The sequence below is a fragment of the Podarcis melisellensis genome (assembly GCF_964234715.1).
Source record: "Podarcis melisellensis genome assembly, chromosome: 15".
Taxonomy (NCBI): Eukaryota; Metazoa; Chordata; class Lepidosauria; order Squamata; family Lacertidae; genus Podarcis; species Podarcis melisellensis.
This window is the reverse complement of record NC_138532.1, coordinates 38171430-38191114: the sequence shown is the minus strand read 5'-3', so window position 1 is coordinate 38191114 and position 19685 is coordinate 38171430. Positions and strand designations below refer to the sequence as shown.

General features: G+C 46.0%; 1 protein-coding gene across 6 annotated transcripts in view; it reads right to left on the bottom strand.

Annotated features, from left to right (window-relative positions):
• Positions 1-19685, bottom strand: part of ACACA (acetyl-CoA carboxylase alpha) — a 173759-nt gene that overhangs the window by 88695 nt on the left and 65379 nt on the right. For 4 of the 6 annotated variants that reach the window (XM_081890126.1, XM_081890128.1, XM_081890131.1 and 1 more), the window contains 4 exons: positions 11141-11164; positions 5106-5249; positions 4084-4180; positions 2821-2928 (listed from right to left, as the gene is read on the bottom strand). In XM_081890126.1, the coding sequence (XP_081746252.1) occupies positions 2821-2928; positions 4084-4180; positions 5106-5249; positions 11141-11164 (373 nt within the window). The remainder of the gene's footprint in view (positions 1-2820; positions 2929-4083; positions 4181-5105; positions 5250-11140; positions 11165-19685) is intronic. The other 2 variants (XM_081890127.1, XM_081890129.1) reach the window with 1 other exon arrangement.

Below are 19685 nucleotides of genomic sequence, written 5' to 3'. Positions count from 1 at the left end.
CCCTGCTCCTGCCAACCTAGCAGTTCAAAAGCACGTCAAATATGCAAGTAGATAAATAGATACTGCTCTGGCGGGAAGGTAAACGGCGTTTCCGTGCGCTGCTCTGGTTCGCCAGAAGCGGCTTAGTCATGCTGGCCACATGACCCAGAAGCTGTACGCCAGCTCCCTTGGCCAATAAAGCGAGATGAGCGCCGCAACCCCAGAGTCATCCACGACTGGACCTAATGGTCAGGGGTCCCTTTACCTTTACCTTTATTGCCTTCAGAAGGTATGATGAGCCTGCGGGATCAGGTGACTAACCCCCGCCACCATCCCTGTCCTCCCAGTGGCTGACCAGATGCCCATGGGAAGCCCACAAGTTGAACATGAGGACAATAGCAACCTTCTCCACTTGTGAGTCATGGCAACTGCTATCCAGAGTCTCAATGCCTCTGACAATGGCGATAGAACACAGCCATTTGTGGCCAGTAGCTGTATCTGATAGCCTTATTCCTCCGTGAATTCGTCTAATCCCCTTTTTACAGTGGCGGCTGTTTTGTTGGAAATGCCCTTTCTCTCCCCACCCCGCTTGCTAACCTAGAAATGGGGGGAAGTGTAACTAGAAATGGAGAGAGCAAGAGAAAAAGAGGGCTCCGATTCCACAACACCAGGAGCAAAAAAACCGCCCCTTTCCAGCACAGGCGACAATGCTTTCACTAAGGTTAAAACCCTTTTGAAAATGAGCATCGGGGCAGCCGTAGAGGGAGAAAGGAAGAAAATAACTTTAATAATAATGATGTGATTTTTATTTTTTTATTTTTTTAGAAAAAAATGTTATTGCTTTTAAAATTCCACAAGTGTCAGACAATAAGTATATAGCAACGGGATTCTGATTACATTGTAATAATGCAGACCTCCCAGCGACTCAACAGCTATTATAGCGCTATTAGAGACTAGCACCTGGAGAAACTCCATTTCCACTGACTGCCTCAATCTCCTCCACAAGTCATTTACAAGTATACGATCCTAATTTCTATCAAAAATAGAAGGGGGGGAGAGGGAACGGAGGGGGAAACCCTTTTCACGACATGCTGGGACTGGAAAATTATTTGGACAATTTGGATCAAGCTATTTGATAGCTTAATGCGCAACACCTCCCTCTCCTCCTGTTAAAGACACGCACACACTCTTAAAAAAAATGCCTCAAGCATCTTCATGCTAATGAGAGAGAGAAAACTAGTTTGGTACTTTATTTATAAAAAGGGAGAAAGAAAAATTCTGAGATGGATAGAATAATTTAATGCTGGAGAGGGGGACGTTCAAGCTGAGATGCATTTTTATCTGCGCATTCCTATCCACCGTCATTGCTTTGATTTAATCTTCTCTGCACTGGTTTTGGCATTTGACCAGTCCAATAAAAAAAAAATAATTAAGAGATTCAAACCAGTTAAGAATTTAAAGCATTTAAATATTAGAACAATAACAAAGTATCTGAAGGTATCTGAAGAAGTGTGCATGCACATGGAAGCTTATACCAATAACAAATTTAGTTGGTCTCTAAGGTGCTACTAGGGACGTGGGTGGCGCTGTGGTCTAAACCACTGAGGCTAGGGCTTGCCCATTGGAAGGTTGGCAGTTCGAATCCCCGCAACAGGGTGAGCTCCTGTTGCTCAGTCCCTGCTCCTGCCAACCTAGCAGTTTGAAAGCACGTCAAAGTGCAAGTAGATAAATAGGTACCGCTCTGGCAGGAAGGTAAACAGCATTTCTGTGCACTGCTCTGGTTTCGCCAGAAGCGGCTTAGTCATGCTAGCCACATGACCCAGAAAAAACTATCTGCAGACAAACGTCAGCTCCCTTGGCCAGTAAAGCGAGATGGGTGCCGCAACCCCAGAGTCGTTCGTTACTGGACTTAACTGTCAGGGGTCCTTTACCTTTTTTAAGGTGCTACTGGACAATTTTTTTATATATATTTTGAAAGAGAAGAGAAGAATGCTCATTACAAAAGTGACTGTCTTCTAGAGCAACCTTTGCCTAGCCAGATAGGGCAGTAACCTCAAACATCTGGACCAGGTAGGCAAAAGGCTGTTCTACGGATTCCAGAGTCTGGTCCCTCCAGGAAACTTTTAGCACATGCTGTCAGATGCACATGATAAGGAAATCAGAAGACTTCCAAATATTCTGCGAATCACAATTGTTCGTTTTGTCCAAGGCAAAAACTGTGGTTAGTTGAAAACTATGGTTTGTCTGAATAAGCCAAGAGCAAACCATGGTTTCTGACCTTGGCTTGTTCAGACAACTGAAATTCTAAGCCAGCTGCAGTTCCCATTGACCAACAAACTGTGCTTTGTTGAAAATGGAAACTGATGCTTCTGGTCTCCTCGTCGTCATGGTGGAGGTAGAGGTGGAAGCACATTAGCCGGAGGATGATTGGCACAGCAATAAACTATGGTTTCGTATAATGTCCAAAAGTGGCCACTGACCCACCACCAACTACCTGCTTCTGCCACCTGCCCTGCCACAAGTGCCGTAGCCACCAATGCTTATTTCAGGCAAGATCGTGGCATGGCTGACTCCAGAGTTTCACGGAAGTAGCTTAGAAGGGGGGCTTTTCCTTCAGAATTGCCTGAGGCCAATGAAGGCCTTTGTGGGTGCCATGAACACAACATTAGCAACCTCTGATGTGGATGGTGAAGGTTCTGCCGCTGAGGACACAGCAGAGGAGAAATCACTGCACCCCCAGTCCCCCCCCCTCACATGATCTAAAACCTGACATAGGGAAGAGGAAGTTGATGCGAAGGGGAAGAAGGGAAGAATAGATCCAACCCGCTTAGCGATAGGTACCTTGGTTTGCGTGAACTCTCTGAACATGCTGGCCAGCCCTTCGTCATCGATGTCGCAATCGGTCTTAATGGCGACGTTGAGGATGTGAATTGGCTCGTCTCTGGCACTCTGGAGTAAAACAAACAAAACAATGTGCCTTAGAACGTACCAAAGTGCTTTTCTTGCGCGTTCTGGGGAAAATGTAACCAAGTCTTCAAAAAGATACGGATACAAATCCTTGCTCTGGTAACTGTGAGACAAGACTACTGCAATGCACTCTGTGTGGGGCTGCCCTTGGAGATGGTCTGGTAGCTGCAGCAACTGCAGAAAGTTTTAGTGACGAGGGAGGAATTTTAGTATCACAATGAAGGTGATGAAGTGGTAGGGCTCCTGTGGACAGCCACAGACATGATCCGCTCGGGCAGAGTCAAAAACCCCACCTTGGTGCCAAATGCACCCCCTTTCAATATTCCTATCCGTTAGTACGGACAAAGGTGTCATGGAATTCTACTCAATGTTGATCCAGAGCAAAACTCCAATGTATAGTTAGCCGAGTAAAAACTTAAACACGTTCCAGGATTCCCAAAAAATAGACCAGAGGCAATTAATATTTCATCCAGCAGAGCTTTACTGCTACTGAAGGCAAATGAGCATAATGGTCACAAATCCAATACATTCAGGATTCACACTGTCCATAAGAAATCCAGTTGCAGCAGGCTTAACTTAAATTTACAATAACTTAAAATAAGTCTAAACTTTAACACTATACAGTGGTACCTCGGGTTACGAACTTAATTCGCTCTGGAGGTTTGTTCTTAACCCGAAACCGTTCTTAACCTGAGGAGTGCTTTTGCTAATGGGGCCTCCCGCTGTCACCGCACAATTTCTGTTCTCATCCTGGGGCAGAGTTCTCAACCCGAGGTACTACTTCCGGGTTGGTGGAGTTTGTAACCCAAAGTGTTTGTAACCTAAGGTACCACTGTATACAGAACACCACACCAGAAGGAAAAGAGATAGAGAAAGTGAAGCCCAGGCTCCTTCTGCCCCTACTTCTATAGTCAGCGTGACCTTGACAGAAAAGATAACAGTTTAAGCCAGCTGTACTCAGCTTCTCTAAAGGTATAACCCAAACATCATGAACCTTCTGCTTGTTTCTTTCACACAGAAAAGCTTCCAGAACCCTTCTGAATTAAGTAGAATAGGAAAGATCTCTACACATCAGATCATACTTCCTGCACTAAGAAATGCAAAATGACAAAAGGTAGCAAGCGGGTGATGTTGTACCTTATCTTCATCATACAAGGACGGGTGGCCTGCTTCCGGGAAGGTGGGGCTTTGAGGTGGAGAGTCACAAAAGCACCCCATGACTTCATCGAAGAGCCTGAAAGGAATGGAGAAGGAAAATAGCAGGTGCACACAACTGGCGGCAGAAGGGCTCTTTCCACACGGCCAGACCAAACACAACCAAAGTATGTGTGTGTGTGCCTTGCCCTTTATCTGGCTTGCACAAGGCTACTGCAAGCCCCAGGCCCATATTAGGGATCTCGCAGACTGAATGAGCAACTCCTGCAATAAATGGCACATTTATACCTAGCATGCAGGAAGGGAGGAGTTCCCTATATCTGGGCGAAAGGATCAGGTGCATATAGCTCAGCTTTGTAACTGGACTGTTGAGCACAACCAAGAAAAAGACTATGAGAGCTGGCTTGGAGTAATAATAATAAATAATAAAATTTTATTTATACCCCGCCCTCCCCGGCCAGTGCCAGCTCAGGGAGGATAACACCAGTAAAATTACAATTAAAAAAACCCAGTTTAAAATAGAGGTTAAAATATAATTTAAAATGCAGCCTCATTTTAATAGTAGCCCATAGATCAAAACCATAAGGGGAGGGAAACATAAGGGTCAGACTGAGTCCAAACCAAAGGCCAGGCGAAACAGCTCTGTCTTGCAGGCCCTGCGGAAAGATTTCAAGTCCTGCAGGGCCCTGGTCTCTTGTGACAGAGCGTTCCACCAAGTTGGGGCCAGTACTGAAAAGGCCCTGGCCCTAGTTGAGACCAATCTAACCCCCTTGCAACTTGGGACCTCCAAGGTGTTGTCATTTATGGACCTTAAGGTCCTCCGCAGGGCATACCAGGAGAGGCGGTCCTGTAGGTACATGGGTCCTAGGCCTAGGTAGGGAGTAAATATGGGTCACCTCTTCCTTTCAACCCACTTCAACTGGGAACTTAAGTTCGTGGTGGGGGGAGGGGGCGTGCGGCACAAGACACTCTCCAAAACGCATTGACTCCTCCCCCTTGCTTACCGGACAAAGTCTTCGAAGGTTCGGAAGGAAACCATCCCGCCCATGCGTTGGCACGGAGGGGTGAACGAGTTGTCCAAGAGAACGTCGCTGACGCTGGCCACGTGCACCATCCCATAATGGTTGAGGTTGGACGAGAAGGACATTCTGGAACAGCAGTGTCAAATCAAGAGCATATGTTAGGGGGAGAGACAGAGGCCCGAAGGCATCCATGAAGAGAGACGTGGTTTGAAACCACCTAAGAGGCTGGGCTTTGTGGGGCTTAAAAACAGAGGAGAAAACAAATACCCCACAAAAAGAGGACTCTGTGTGTGTGTGTGTGTGTGTGTGTGTGAGAGAGAGAGAGAGAGAGAGAGAGAGAGAGAGAGAGAGAGAGAGAGAGAGAACACTTGAGACTCAGAGTTCCAGAAAAAGGAAGGAACTCTGAACACCTGGTTGGATTTTGCAATGTAGTCCTATGTGTGCCACGTGGTGTTCAAGGAGACTTACACCTAGGGAAGCGTGCAGAGAAGGGCAGCCTCCATGCTTCCACTCATTCATTCATTCACCCGCTGCACTCTCTATATTCATACATTCACATGGCGGAACTGCACACGATGTGTGGCTGTCCCCTGGATTACACTTTCTGCTAATTAATTATCGTTTAAATAGAGCTTCGATAGAGCAGGGAGACATTGGGACCAAGGGAGCATTAGATTTATCAGAGCAATCCATGAAGCAGCACAAAGTAAGGCAGGAGTTCCCCCTGGGGGACACAAAACAACAATGCCCTTCAATGCACTTAAGTGCTATTCAGCTATCTCCAATACACTTGGAATGAAGCCAGATTAGGTTGTTGGGGAATTTGCTAAATAGGTGTTAAAGGGCTCCAGAAGGGGGGGGGGGGATGAATACAAATGGTGAACAGAAAGAGGAGACAAAACACACTCTGTGTTGTTGGAAATGCTTCTTCCATTCTGTAGAGCCTCTTTTTTTTAAGGAAAACAAGAAGCCAGAGGTGTTCTTTCAAGGCAGAACAATATGTTGCCAAATTGCTGCCCTTTAACACAAGCAACTATCAAAACTGTATCAAAAGTATAAAAAAACCCTTCGAGATTGGATTGCAGTAATGGACTCTACATGGGGCTTCCCTCATGCTTGATCTGAATGCTGCAGCCCAATTGCTGATGGGAGTGAGGCCTTGTCGGCATATATCACCTTTGCTCAGTCTGAACTGGTTGCAAACTTGCTACCAGGCCAAGTTCAAGGTGTTCCTGTTAGAATAAAAACCCTGAATAATTTGGGACCCATTTACCAACGAAATTCCCTTACCCCACGTGCGCCCATTCAATCGGAGGAATTGGCACCACTACAGGTGTCACATAATACCCATTCTGCATTTGCTTATAGTGTGGCAGCACCTGCCCTTTGGAACTCTCTGCCTATTGAAATCAAACAGGCACTTTCACTGTTTATAGACAAACCTACCCAGACACTTAGAAAGCTGAGGTGATTTTAACCTGTTTTAGTATTTTATTTTTCATGTTTTCAACGAGGGTTGCGATTTCCCTCAGCCCCTCGACTTTACTGTTTTATCTTTTTTATACACCGCTTTGAGGTTATTTACAGTCAAGCGATGTGTGAATTTTATGAAATAAATGATTATTATTTTTTTAAAAAGCCTCTCAGGCAACATGCAGATGTGTGGCAATCACCACCTGGTCTTTATCATCAAGAACCCGCCACAAGATAGCCTCTTGCTGTACCACATTTGGTCATGTGGCATTTCTGTTACATATGGCTTACGTTTCTAATTTAAATTGGCACCTGTCTGTCTCGAGAGACAACGGAGTGTGCCTCCGGAGTGAAGTCAAACTTATGTGTTAGCAGCGCTGAAGTGACCTCCCTGGGGCACAAGCCTGGGCAGTATGTATGGAGGTCCTGGGCTGCCCAGACTACAAGACCCCCCTCTCAGCCTCACTGATGTGGTCCAAAGGAAAGCAGAGCAATATGTTTGGCTGCAGGAGGTTCCAGAAAGAGGCATACAATAATACTACTAATAATAATTTATTATTTATATCCCACCCATCTGGCTGGGTTTCCCCAGCCACTCTAGGCGGCTTCCAACAAAACACTAAAATACAATAACCTATTAAACATTAAAAGCTTCCCTAAACAGGGCTGCCTTCAGATGTCTTCTAAAAGTTTGGTAGCTATTTTTCTCTTTGACATCTGGTGGGAGGGTGTTCCACAGGGCGGGTGCCACTACCGAGAAGGCCCTCTGCCTGGTTCCCTGTAGCTTTGCTTCTTGCAGTGAGGGAACTGCCAGAAGGCCCTCGGCGCTGGACCTCAGTGTCCGGGCTGAACGATGGAGGTGGAGATGCTCCTTCAGGTATACTGGACCAAGGCCGTTTAGGGCTTTAAAGGTCAGCACCAACGCTTTGAATTGTGCTCGGAAACGTACTGGGAGCCATCCAACCATCTTAGGGACTCTAGATTTGTGTAGGTTTTACTCCTTAGCCCTTTCTGCTCCCAAAGATACCTTGAAATGCAGTAGAGGTTTGGGATCAGAGTTTCCCTTCTCCTAAATGGGCTACCTTCCCAGGTGAATGAGCCCCATGTGCCCCCTCTAAAGCAGAAACCACCTTCTTGATGGTGGGACTCGCTATTGGTCTCTGGTTCCTTATGCTCCATCTTGACCATTGAGATCCTAAAGGACCCTTCTGAAGTTGCTTTGGCCTTTACTAGGGACCAAGCCTCTAGAGAAGAAGACCCTGCCCTGTGGAACTCCCTGCCAGTTGAGGTTCAATGGGAACCGTTCCTGCCTTCTTTCAGACTTCTTCAGAATACTGCACTGTCCATTCGCATTATGAATTCCTCTCTTTAACCAACCAGTATCTACTGGTGCTGATTTTTAAAATTACATTTTGTGCACATTTATGGACAGATTTTAATTACATTCTGCATGTTGTAATGCCACCTTGATATACTTAATGAAAGTGCAGATTATAAGTAAAATAAATAAAAATTAAGACAACATATATAAACGTCCCTCCCAAATGCTTCAGCAGAATTTATCATCCAATCACCCCCAGCCAGTTTTTGTTCTTCTGTGCCAATGCTACAGATGATAGGCTCATAGCTGTCAACTTTTTCCTTTTCTTGAGAGGAATCCTATTTGGAATAAGGGAATTTCCCTTAAAAAGGGGAAAACATTGACAGCTGTGGATAGGATGTATTTTAGGTTTATTTTTATTTTTTTTTAAGACAAGGATGACTTTTAGCTTTAAAAGATTTAGGAAATCTTTTGCAAATTAAGGTTACGAACAGACATATACACGAATGCACACAAATAAAACAACCACTTGTCTTGAAATGTGTTAACACGCACAAGGACACCACAAAGCAGCTTTGCTCAACCTAGCGCCCTCCAGACTTATTGAACTTCAACTCCCAGCCACCATATCTGTTCCAGCTGGGGATGTTGGGAGTTGTAGCCCAAAACATCTGGTGAGCATCAGGCTGGGGGAGAACAGTACAGACTCTTTATAGTTAGACACATTCATTTCCCTCTTAACTGGTTTCTGATATTTGACTGTGGTTGTGGTAGGGGAACTAACCTAATTCCAAACTGTTTCTGATCAGATCGGAAGCAAATTTTTAGAGAGTACATCTTTCCCCAACCAGGTGCTCTCTAAGGCCCTGTCTGCACTGTATGTTTTAGTTTTAAGTTACAGCTTTCCCCAAGGAATCCTGGAAATTGTTGCTTGTTAAGGGTATGAGAGCTTCTCCCTCAGAGAACTTCAGTTCCCAGAGTTCCCTAGGAAGAGATGGACCAGTGGTTTGACTTAGTGGAAGGCAGCTTCCTACACTCCCGATTCCAATCTGGGGAAGGGCTAAAGCAGCTACTTCACATGCAAGAGGTCCCAGGCCCAACCACCAGCATCTCCAGATAGGGCTGTGAATGTCCTTGGCTTGAAAACCTGAAGAGTCACTGACTGGACAATGGAGGCCCGGGGTTGGGGAACGGATCTAGCCAATTGTGATGTTTGGCCAGTGCAGAGAGATGAGCGGATGGGAGCCCCTTTGTCAAGGCTGGTGGGTCAATCCTCAGGCAGCCTTCTGCTCTACACTCAGTCAAAATTGGACCCCTGCTCTGCACACTGAAGGTCTGGGTTCAGCATCTCCAGGTAGGACTGCGAAAGACGAGGTCTTTGAAAGCCCGGAGAGCAGCAGCCAATCAGTACAGACCATGCTGAGCCAAATTTGCAGTTTGTGCATTAATAACCTCAGGGCTTGATTGCTATAACACGCTTGATGTGGGGCTGCCCTTGCATCTGGTCCAGAAGATTCCTCCTCTGCCAGAGGTCTGGAGGGTGGCAACACGGGAATGGGCCTTTTCTGCAGTGGCTCCCCGTTTGTGAAATGCTCTCCCCAGGGAGGCTTGCCTGGCACCTTCATTATACATCTTCAGTCACCAGGTGTTGTGGGAGGGGGGATTCTTGGTTTGTTGTTGCTTTTATATTCACTATGTACCTTGCAGTTTTTATATTGTTGTAATCTTATGTTGTGAACCGCCCTGAGATCTGCAGATGAAGGGCGGTACAACGGTACCTTGGTTCGCGAACTCAATCCGTTCTGGAAGTCTGTTCGACTTCCAAAACGTTCAAGGTGCAGCTTCTGATTGGCTGATTGGCCCCGGGAACAATGCCGACAGCTGAAACGGATGTCTGGCTTTCGAAAAACGTTCGCAAACCGGAACACTTACTTCTGGGTTTGCGGCGTTCAGGAGCCGATTTGTTCGTCAGCTAAGCCGTTCTGGAACCAAGTTTCCAATGTATATAAATTTAATTAATAATAGAAATAATAAAGATGCAGCTAGAGGCCAGGCTGCTCACAGGAGCAGGCTTCTTGCAATGCATCGCTCCACATGTCACCAATTTGCCTTCAGGCCAGGTCTTAGGTTCCAGCGCTCATTCACAAAGCCCTAAACAAGTCGGGCCCAAACTACCTTAAGAACCACCTCATTCCTTACGCTCCACCTCAATACCCCACAGGTGCCCCTGAACTCCAGTTGACCTTCACCAGGGGCCGAGCCTTTAGTGTGGCAAGTCCTACCTACGCCCTGTGGAACTCCTTGCCAATAGAGGTTTGGCAAGAGCCATCCCTGCCCCTTTCCGGATGCCTTCTAAAAACGTTATTCAGGCAGGCCCTTTGAACCTGAGGTGCTTTTACTGACATGCCTGCTATTTTTAATTGTTGTCACTGAGGGTTGTATTTTAGCTGGTATACTACCTTGTGATATTTTATATAAAAGTGTGATTTGCAAATATTCATTTTAAGGTGTTGTTTGCTGAATTTCCTGGTTCAATAAAATAGGAAAGGAAAGGGAGCATGCAAGGCAAACACAGCCTGCTCCCGATTCTCTGTGCTGGAAAGCTTCCAGGCTAGAAGAGAGGAAAGGGGAAGGGGGCAAGCAACGCTAAGCCCTGATCCCAGCTGGAAAATATGACAGCCCAGCATGCGTAATATGGGTGCCTGTCCAGGAAACTCGTAAGAAGAATGCTTTCGGTATCTCCTGTGGAAAAACAGCCAAAAAAAAGGTATCCATTCTACTAACCCCGAATGGAGGGAGGCAAGTCCGTGGCTATCTTGTTACAGGGATAGGAATAAGAGAAGACAAGCAGACTGGCTTTTTAGATTGCACTGCTCCGAGGCCTGGAACTAATGTTTCAAAAGCAGGGGAGCTAAGCCCGCAAGCATGTGATGTTAAAAGTTCCACAGCATGCAAAAGTTGCCTTTTAAAATGCATAAAGAGAAAGAAAGAAGCAGCAGCAGCAGCAGCAGCAGCAGAGGAACATGTTTGGAGGAGGAGGAGGAAAGCGAAGTAGCACAAAACGGGGAGGTTTTGTTAGGGTTCCAGGGATGAGAACGGGGACTCCAAAAACTATTAAAAAATTAAAAGTTAGATTGTTAAAACCTAAAGCTAGTTAAAACCTATACATCCTTCTAACAACTATAATTTTTTTCAGATCTGAAAAGGAGGATAATTACTGTACCTGTTTAGCGTGGGTATGTTCCCTCTGTAATTAAACAACCACAGTTAGTTATAGTTTGTTAGTGAAAGCCATTGTAAAAATGAATTAAAAATCAATTAATTTAAAAAAAATCTAGAACTGTCATTCAAGCTGGTGTAAGGAGCAGAAGGCACAAGATTACATTCGTAGTAGGCAAAAAACTTGGTGCACGTTGTAGGTAGGACCGACTGGACTCAAAAAAATGAGATAATTTTCCTAAGCCGATAGCACAAAACAAGAGGAAATAGAATCCCCAAAAAGGTGAGGCAGAAAAAGGTGGCACATTTCAAAACTATTAAGGCTCTTCCCTTCACAGATACCACAACATAAAAATTTAGCCAGAGTAGACCTACTGAAATTAATGAGCACAATTAACTTAGGTCTATTAATTTTAATAGGTCCAATACCTAGCTGGATGCAACCCTAAGTGTTACAAACCCTGATTTGCAGAGTTAGTAGCACTTGGAAGTCCAGTTGAAAATACCAGTTTGATTGCAGCTAATTGATGGCCCATTCATTTCAAAGCAGGACTTCAGTGTGATGAAAGTTTTACACAACCACATTTTTCACATATGTAGGCAGAACAGAAAGTTATTGGAAAAAATGCCACCATTGCAATCATCACAGGCACATTTATCAAGGATGAAATGTGCAATCCTAAACCCACTTACCTGAGAGCAAGCTGAATAGGACTTGCTTCTTAATAGACATGTATAGGATTGCACTGGGAGGCATTCTGCCATGTATTTAAGAAATAAAGAATTTAAGATGACAAACAACAGTTTAAACCAACTTCTTAAGGACTAGTGGCAAGGCACATGGGCTCTAGTAAGATTCTCACTACATGTATATTGCAAAATATGCTGTGCAAAACAACAGGAGTCACTGGCTGCATTTGAATGTCACACTAAACCATGGCTTAGAGCTACTTGTAGGAGCTGTGCTACCTATTGGGCACTTCCTTGTTCTCCTCCTTCCACACAGCCAATAGGAGTTTGGAAGCCTTTGCTTCCACTTTTGGCTAACCATTGTTTCTTGTGTCATATGGAGTGACAAAACCATAGATAACAGTAATTATGGTTTAATATAAAAAAACTTCATTTTTTTAAAAAAAATTGAACTGGGATTGCACTCTCTTTTGGACCGAGGACCTTGGTGACCCATGGCCACATGTCAGAGTGGGTGTGGATGAAGAGCAAAACTGGGGGCAGTGCAAACTATTGCTCTCAAGGCTGCCTTCTGAAAGACTTTCCCATCAGCTGTTCTACACTATTTAAAAACATATTTAACCATTCATTGTTCACGATTCATTTTTTAAAAAAATACGGGAGCCTCGGCAAAAATGACAAATTGTGATTGTTGTGAGCCGCTTTGAGCTTGCTTGGCATTTGTCATTGGAAAATTGGAATGCTAATATTAAATCAAATCAAATGATTTGAGTCTTGGGGGGCCACAAACTTTTTTGAGAGGGCTGGACATGGCCTGCAAGTCACAAGTTAGTCACCCCTGGTTCCAAGTAACTACAGTTATTTTAAACCACAGTTGCAGGTTCAGAAGACACTTCAAACTTTTGGAGAAACACAAGCTCAGGGGGAGACCAGGCTCATTCATATCTCACTAAGCCACAATTTAGTTGGATGTCCTGATGCAGCCAGTGACTATATTACAACGTATATTTTAAAATATTGTGGTACCTTTGGGGGGGGGGCAGCAAGTTGGGTTCTAGCCAATGCTAGTTCTATTCAGAGCAGACCACTTAAAAAAATGGGCATGGGTAACTTAGCTTCCATTGATTTCACTGAGTCTACTCCGAGTAAAACATAATTGGATGCAACCCACTGACTTTCTATGTGCCACCTTTGAATCTATTCATTGTCTGTGCAAGTAAGAGTTTCACCTGATCAAAAAATAAAATGAAATAGCAAGCTGGTTAGCCTGGCTGGTGTCCAAAGAGCTGCTTCTTTGGTTGAGCAAATCAAAAAGCATTTTGCTTAAAAAATCCACCCGCCTTCCCAACCTTTCCTGCAGATGTTTTCGTACTACCACTGCCATCAGCCCCAGACTGCATGGCCAGTGGTCAGGAATGAGGGGGGTTGTAGCCAAAAACATCTGGAGGGGATGAGGTTTGGGAAGGCTGTCATATTAACTCCCCTCCCCCCCCCACCCGAAAATGAAAAAAGAGCAGAGAAAGATAATCAGCTGGCCACAATTAACAGTACTGCACCCACCCCCATCATCTTGTCATTAGATCAGCTCAAAACACTTCACACACACGTAAGATGGTCTTTACAGCCAGATTAGGCTAGCGGTGCACCCATTTTACAGCTGATGTAAGCTGAAGCCAAGGCAAATTAGGTGATGGGCGGGAATCCTTCCGCTGATGGCAGGATTGCTCCAAGGCTTAGAGAGAGACAAAGGACTTCTTCACACGGCGCACAGTTCAACTATGGAACTCGCTTCTGAAAGAGGGAGTGACGACCACCAACTTGGATGGCTTTAGAAGAGGATTAGATAAATTCATGTAGTAGGACTAAGCTACTGATGGCGCTGAGCCACGATGGTTATTTTCTACCTCCACTCTCAAGAGGCAACATACCTCTGAACACCTGTTGCTGGGAATTGCATGTGGAGAGAGAGGGATGCTGAGTTCAGGCCCTGCTTTCAGGCTTCCCACTGAAGCATTGGATTGGCCAGTGTGAGAACAGGAGGCTGGTCTAGATGGGCCCGTGGTCCAATCCAGCGGGCTCCTCTGATGTTCTGATTTAGAAGTGTTGAGCTCCAGGTAGACTGGACAGACCTTCAGGCCCTGGAGCAGCTCTCTTACTCCCAGAGCATCATTCATCCTCACCTTCTCCCCCACGACATCGCCCAGGAGGCCAAGCAATGCAGGAAGGGGCAATGAGGCAGGCTGAAAACAAAGCTGCGTGATCCAGTCGCAGTTGAGGACTGTCAAACTGCACTGGTTTCCACTAGGCGAGACGTTACTAAATTCATGCTCCTTTTGCTTTTGTTATGGCTTGTAGCTAAACGATGCAATTGTTATTATTTATTACTGCTGCTATTAACCAGTGTGGTGTAGTGGTTAAGAGCGGTAGACTCCTAATCTGGGGAACCGGGTTCGCGTCTCCGCTCCTCCACATGCAGCTGCTGGGTGACCTTGGGCCAGTTACACTTCTTTGAAGTCTCTCAGCCCCACTCACCCCACAGAGTGTTTGTTGTGGGGGAGGAAGGGAAAGGAGAATGTTAGCCGCTTTGAGACTCCTTAAAGGGAGTGAAAGGCGGGATATCAAATCCAAACTCTTCTTCTTCTTCTTCTTATATACCGCTTCGTGACAAAATGAGCTTCCAAGCAGTAAAGTATAAAAACCAGATACTTTTTCTGCCTGACAGCGCAATGCTACACAGAGGTCGACTCAGAAGCAAGCGCCATCGAGTTTAATGGTGCATACTTCCAGGCAAGTAGATATATGTATAAATGCAGGCATTTCAAAAGAAAAACGGGGCTATTCACACAACCATTTGTGGGACATGCCAAGACAGACTCCTCAAAATGGAGTGTTGGCACAATCTTGTCTGGTGAATGCTTCCATTTGTGGCCACAGAATGACTTTAAAGTGCTTCAGGTTTGTTTTGTTTTTTAATCTAAGTCTTCAGAAGGGCGGGGGAGAGAAAGGGCTTCCAGAGTGACTTACAAATCACTAAGAAGCAAAAAGTGCCATTAGGCTCACAATCTAAAAAAAGACATCACACAAAAGGAAAAATGGACTGGGAGGGAGGAGGAAATATGCAAACTCAGGCTCAAGTTCTTAGCTACAAGTTCTTCTAATGACCAGCTGGGATGGAAATGTTCAAGAGGTGGAAATGAAAGTTGCCGTGCCGATGGGGGAGTGGTCCTGCTTTCTTTCTCTTCCCTCCCCAGCTGTAGCCTGATGGAACAGCTACTAGAGACTCAACATTGCACTGGGATACACTGTACCTCTCTGAATTGCACCTCAGATACATCACTGCCTTCCAGAGGCTGCTGGACTACAACTCCCATCAGCCCCAGCCACCAGAGCCAGTGGGCAGGGATGATGGGAGTTGTAGTCTAGCAACATCCAGAGGGCGCCATTGGCAGCCAGCCTGGCGTCAGTGTGTCAAGTGCCACAAGGCTGCCTCTCCTCTTAATCTGGATTTAATGCCGCTCTCCCTTTGGAAATCAATGCAAAACTTGCAAACCATGACAAGGAAAGCAAACGGAACACCAACACACAAATGCAGACAACACAAACTGGAGTCAACACCACAAACACGACACAACCCTTTTCCATCATCACATTCCAGCAAAAAGGGTTGGTATTCTGGTCACCACCAGTGCTATCTGGGTAAATTGCATTCTTGCTTAGGTTTCGAAAGGTTGAGGTTCCCATCCTCGCAGCTATATTAAGGGAGAGAGGGAGACTATCATTTGCAGCACACAAAGATGGGAAATTAAGGGTCTTTTCAGAAGAACCAGTGGCGTGAAATGTGGCTGGGGGGGTGGAGATAAGGGAGCCACACCAGAGGAGCTTACGGTCTCGGAGGGGGAGCTGCTTCAAAAGTGCAGCCAGTTGTAATTGACCCTTCCGAAAACACCATCTGCAGCCAAAGCTGTCTGCTCTGAGCATGCAGGAGTGCAGAATGATGCGCTGGCAGTGGAGAAGGAAAGGGGAGCCTCCACCAACTCTCCAGTCATAAACCAACTTGGCACAAACCTAGGAAGTAAACCCCCTTCGGGTTCCAAAGGATCTGGGCCAATCATGTCCAGAGCAAATCAAAGCCAAGCCACCAAGAGGAAAGGCTGTGGCTCAGTGCTAGAGCATCTGCTTGGCATGCAGAAGGTCCCAGGTTCAATCCCCAGCCTCTCCAGGGTAGGACTGGGAAATGCTCCCTGTGTGATGTCTGAGAAAGCTGCTGCCAGTCCGAGTCAATGATACTGAGCTAGATGGACCGAAGGTCAGGCTCAGGATAAGGCAGCTTCCTATGCCTCTATCTCAAGCAGCTATCAGGGTTTGGGACTTGGGTGAGAGACCTTGGGAGCCACTACCAGCCAGAGAAACAATACTGGGCTAGATAATCCATTTGGACCCAATAGTTCAGGCCAGTCCTGTGCCCTTCCACATAATATTGGACACAACTCCTCTAGCCATTGGTTATGTTTCCAGGGAGAGCAAGAGAGAGAAAGCCGCCACTGACTTCAGTTAGGAGCTGCTGGGCACTCAGAATCTGCACAGATGGAACTCTATATAAGTTCTGTGTAAGATCTGCTAACTTTAAGAACTTGTGCATGAGCTTGCTTTTCCCTCCCCCCTCCTGTTCCCTTTTTCCTCATGTGCTGTGTCTTTTAAGATTGTGAAGCCAAGGGCAGGGGCAGCCTTAAAAAACCCTCATTTCTATAAGCCATTCAAACAGCCTTTGGGGCTAAAGGGTCAAGGGTACACAAATGCTGTAAATAAATCTATGAAAACGCTGCACTGGGATAGAGACAGGTTTTGCCATGTAGAAAGATTTGCTGATGGGTGGAAGTCGCTCTGAAAGGTAATCAGGAATGGATATAGGTGGGAGTGAATAAATATTAATAGGGAAGGGAAGGGAAGGAAAAGGGGGAGGAGAGCACCCCAGCTAAACATTAATATGTGGGGAGGTGGGAGAGCTGATCCTTAATCTGATTTTTCCTTTCTTTTCCCTATGCACACCCCATCTTATTTTTGTTTTTCTGTTTACATCACATTGTAATCCATCTGTTATAAAACAGGCAGCAACATCTTTTGTATGTCTGGGCCAAAAAGGAGTACAATAAATATGTTGCAATGCTGTAATAAAGCTCTTGTCAGCAAACATCCCTGTAAGGTACAGCAGCATTTGATTCCCTCCTTATGGCAAAGGAAGAAGCTGAGGGCAGGAGAATGGATCTTGAGTCCTACCCTCGGTTCCTAAGTGAAACTGACACATAGGGCATAAAGAAGCTAAGAGAGCTGTGGGTCGTTTCCTCTGAATCCCCCTTTTCTTCCCCACCGGCCCAAAACTCAGGTTTGCCTTGCAGAAGAGGCACCCTGGACACAAAAGGCACCTCTGGGCTCAGCACGCCTAGAAAACGTTTGTTTGGAATTCCGTCCCCACTTGAGTCCGCCACTGCCGTCCAATTTGCATCCCATTATCCCGGGCGGCTCCATTTCGCCGGCTGCCCCCTCCAAACGCTGCCCTCTTGCAAGCAGGCCAGCCAGGGGAGCGGCTGCAAATTACGGCTACCTGCTGCTTAATTAACATCAAACCCACAGCACAAAACTATGGGGGATTTACAGGTGGTCCCTGGAAGCGCTCGGTCCCTGCATCTGCTGACGGTGTGTCCCTCCCCGGCTGCAAAGAGCAGGAACCCCAAGAGTCCTAATGATACACTCCCAAGAATCCCATTCATCCCTCCAGGTTTCAGTGTAGCTTAAGAGCCACAAGGCACCACGGCTGATTTCGTATCAAGAGCCGAGTGATTGATGGAAGGCAGGCTGTTTTGCCAACTACTTAACTCTGCTAAGATGTTTCTACAGCGCCAGACGTTTGAAACTTATGAGCAGATCCCTGCGATCGGACAGGTATAGCAAGGGCTATGTGGTGTTTGTGTTCTACTTTCTCGTTTCGCTTCATTCCAAGAAACAACAGACTCAATTATCTACAGCACCAGTGAGAAACAGGTTCTTCCTTTTTTTAAATAAGGAAGAACCACCTAACCAGGAGGGTTTTGCATTCTACAGTGGGAGTCCGGTGCTGCAAACAAATGTTCAGCCAGCATTCTGAGAATCTCAGCATTCATTGTATTTATAAGGTTTCTAGACCTTATGATTGCAAAGGTTATTGGTTTCTCTTTTTAAAAGTGTGGGTATCTCAGAAGCCAGAAAACCATAAAACTCTCACTGCTACTGTACTGATAAAATTATAAACAGCCATGTTTGTATATGGTGATTCTACAGCAGCAGAGGAAAGAAAATTCAAGAAGTGTTATTCATCACATTTTGAATCTGAAGGTTCCCAGGTCTTTCAGCTCTCCCCCCCCCCCCCCGCGCTTTCCTCAAAAATATCAAGTGTCTAACCCTCATGCCTGCTTGAAAATGTGCCAGCAACATCTGCTGAAATCGCAGAAGGCAGAGAGGTGACTAAATAAGATTTCCCATGTCCCACCCAGCTGTTTGCTCCTCTGCATGGTCTAACAGCAGAACCCAAATGGTAAAATGTTGCAGAACTAAAATTAGGGGAAGAAAAAAATCATGCCCCATCTGTACAGAACACAGAATTCTGCTTGCCTGGGCACAGGATTTAAACTGCAGTACATCCAACCCTGCCTTTCAATCCACTATATGGCTGAGGGCTGATGTCCAACAAAGGGGTGCATTTTGCTCATGCCGAATCAAGTTTCAATGTCAAGCAATGCTAAATGCTTCATTCTCTAGAAAGGAAGATGTCATTGCTCCTTTGGGGAACACCATCTGCTCTAGAAGCTCTTTCCCTTAAAGGCCAGAGCTCAGTGGGGAGAGCATCTGCAATGTATGCAGAAGGTCCCAGCTTTAAGCCTTGACACCTCTAGGTTGGGCTGGGAGCAAACCTTGAAACCTGGAAATCAATGGTAGGCATTGAAGAGCACTGAGCTACATGGACCCACGATATGAGTCAGTATAAAGCAGCTTTCTTATTTAAATCAGCTCTTAATTCACAGCCCTGAGGACTGGGATCCTACTTTGTTTTTAGAGGCAGAGCCGTAGCTCAGTGGCAGAGCATCTGCTTTGCATGCAAAAGGTTCTCGGTTCAATCCCCGGCATTGCCAGGCAGGACTGCGAGGGGCTCCTTGTCTGAAACCCTGGAGAGCTGCTGGTAGTCAGTGCTGGCAGTACTGAGTTAGGGAGACCAGTGGTCTGACTTGGTATAAGACGACTTCCTATGTTTCTCAGGAATGAAGGTGACAATGATAAAAAAACAACCTACAAATCCCCCTCTCTCTTAACTCCTGCACCTGTCTTGCATTTCTTGGTTGTCCCCCAGAGGGACACAGCTCAGTGGCAAAGCACTTCTTCTGTGTGCAGATGGCCCAGGTCTTCTCCTGGTGGGACTGAGAATGTCCCTTGCCTCAAACCCTGGAGAACCACTCTGCCAGTCAGTGTTGGTAATACTCAGCTTGATGGACCAATCGTCTGACCTGTCTAAAAGGCAGCCTCCCACGTGCGTAATCCGGAGGACTGAAAACAGAGCTAGACCTCGACACATAGGAAGACCTGGTCACAATGAGCTTCACTATCACAGGTAGGACAAACACCTGTGGCAGATTCTGAACCTGGAACCAACAAATACCAGGTAGGGACCTGATGCCTGTGCGACCAGCAAGCTCTGGAACAAGGGAGGAAAATTATAGGCAGCACTCTGTGCCCACTACGATTCCCAGGAAGCAGCTGGATCAGGCAGTGAGCCCACCTTGGCCTGCATCCTGTTTTCACAGCAGTGAACCTGATGCCCCATTGGCAAGCCCACA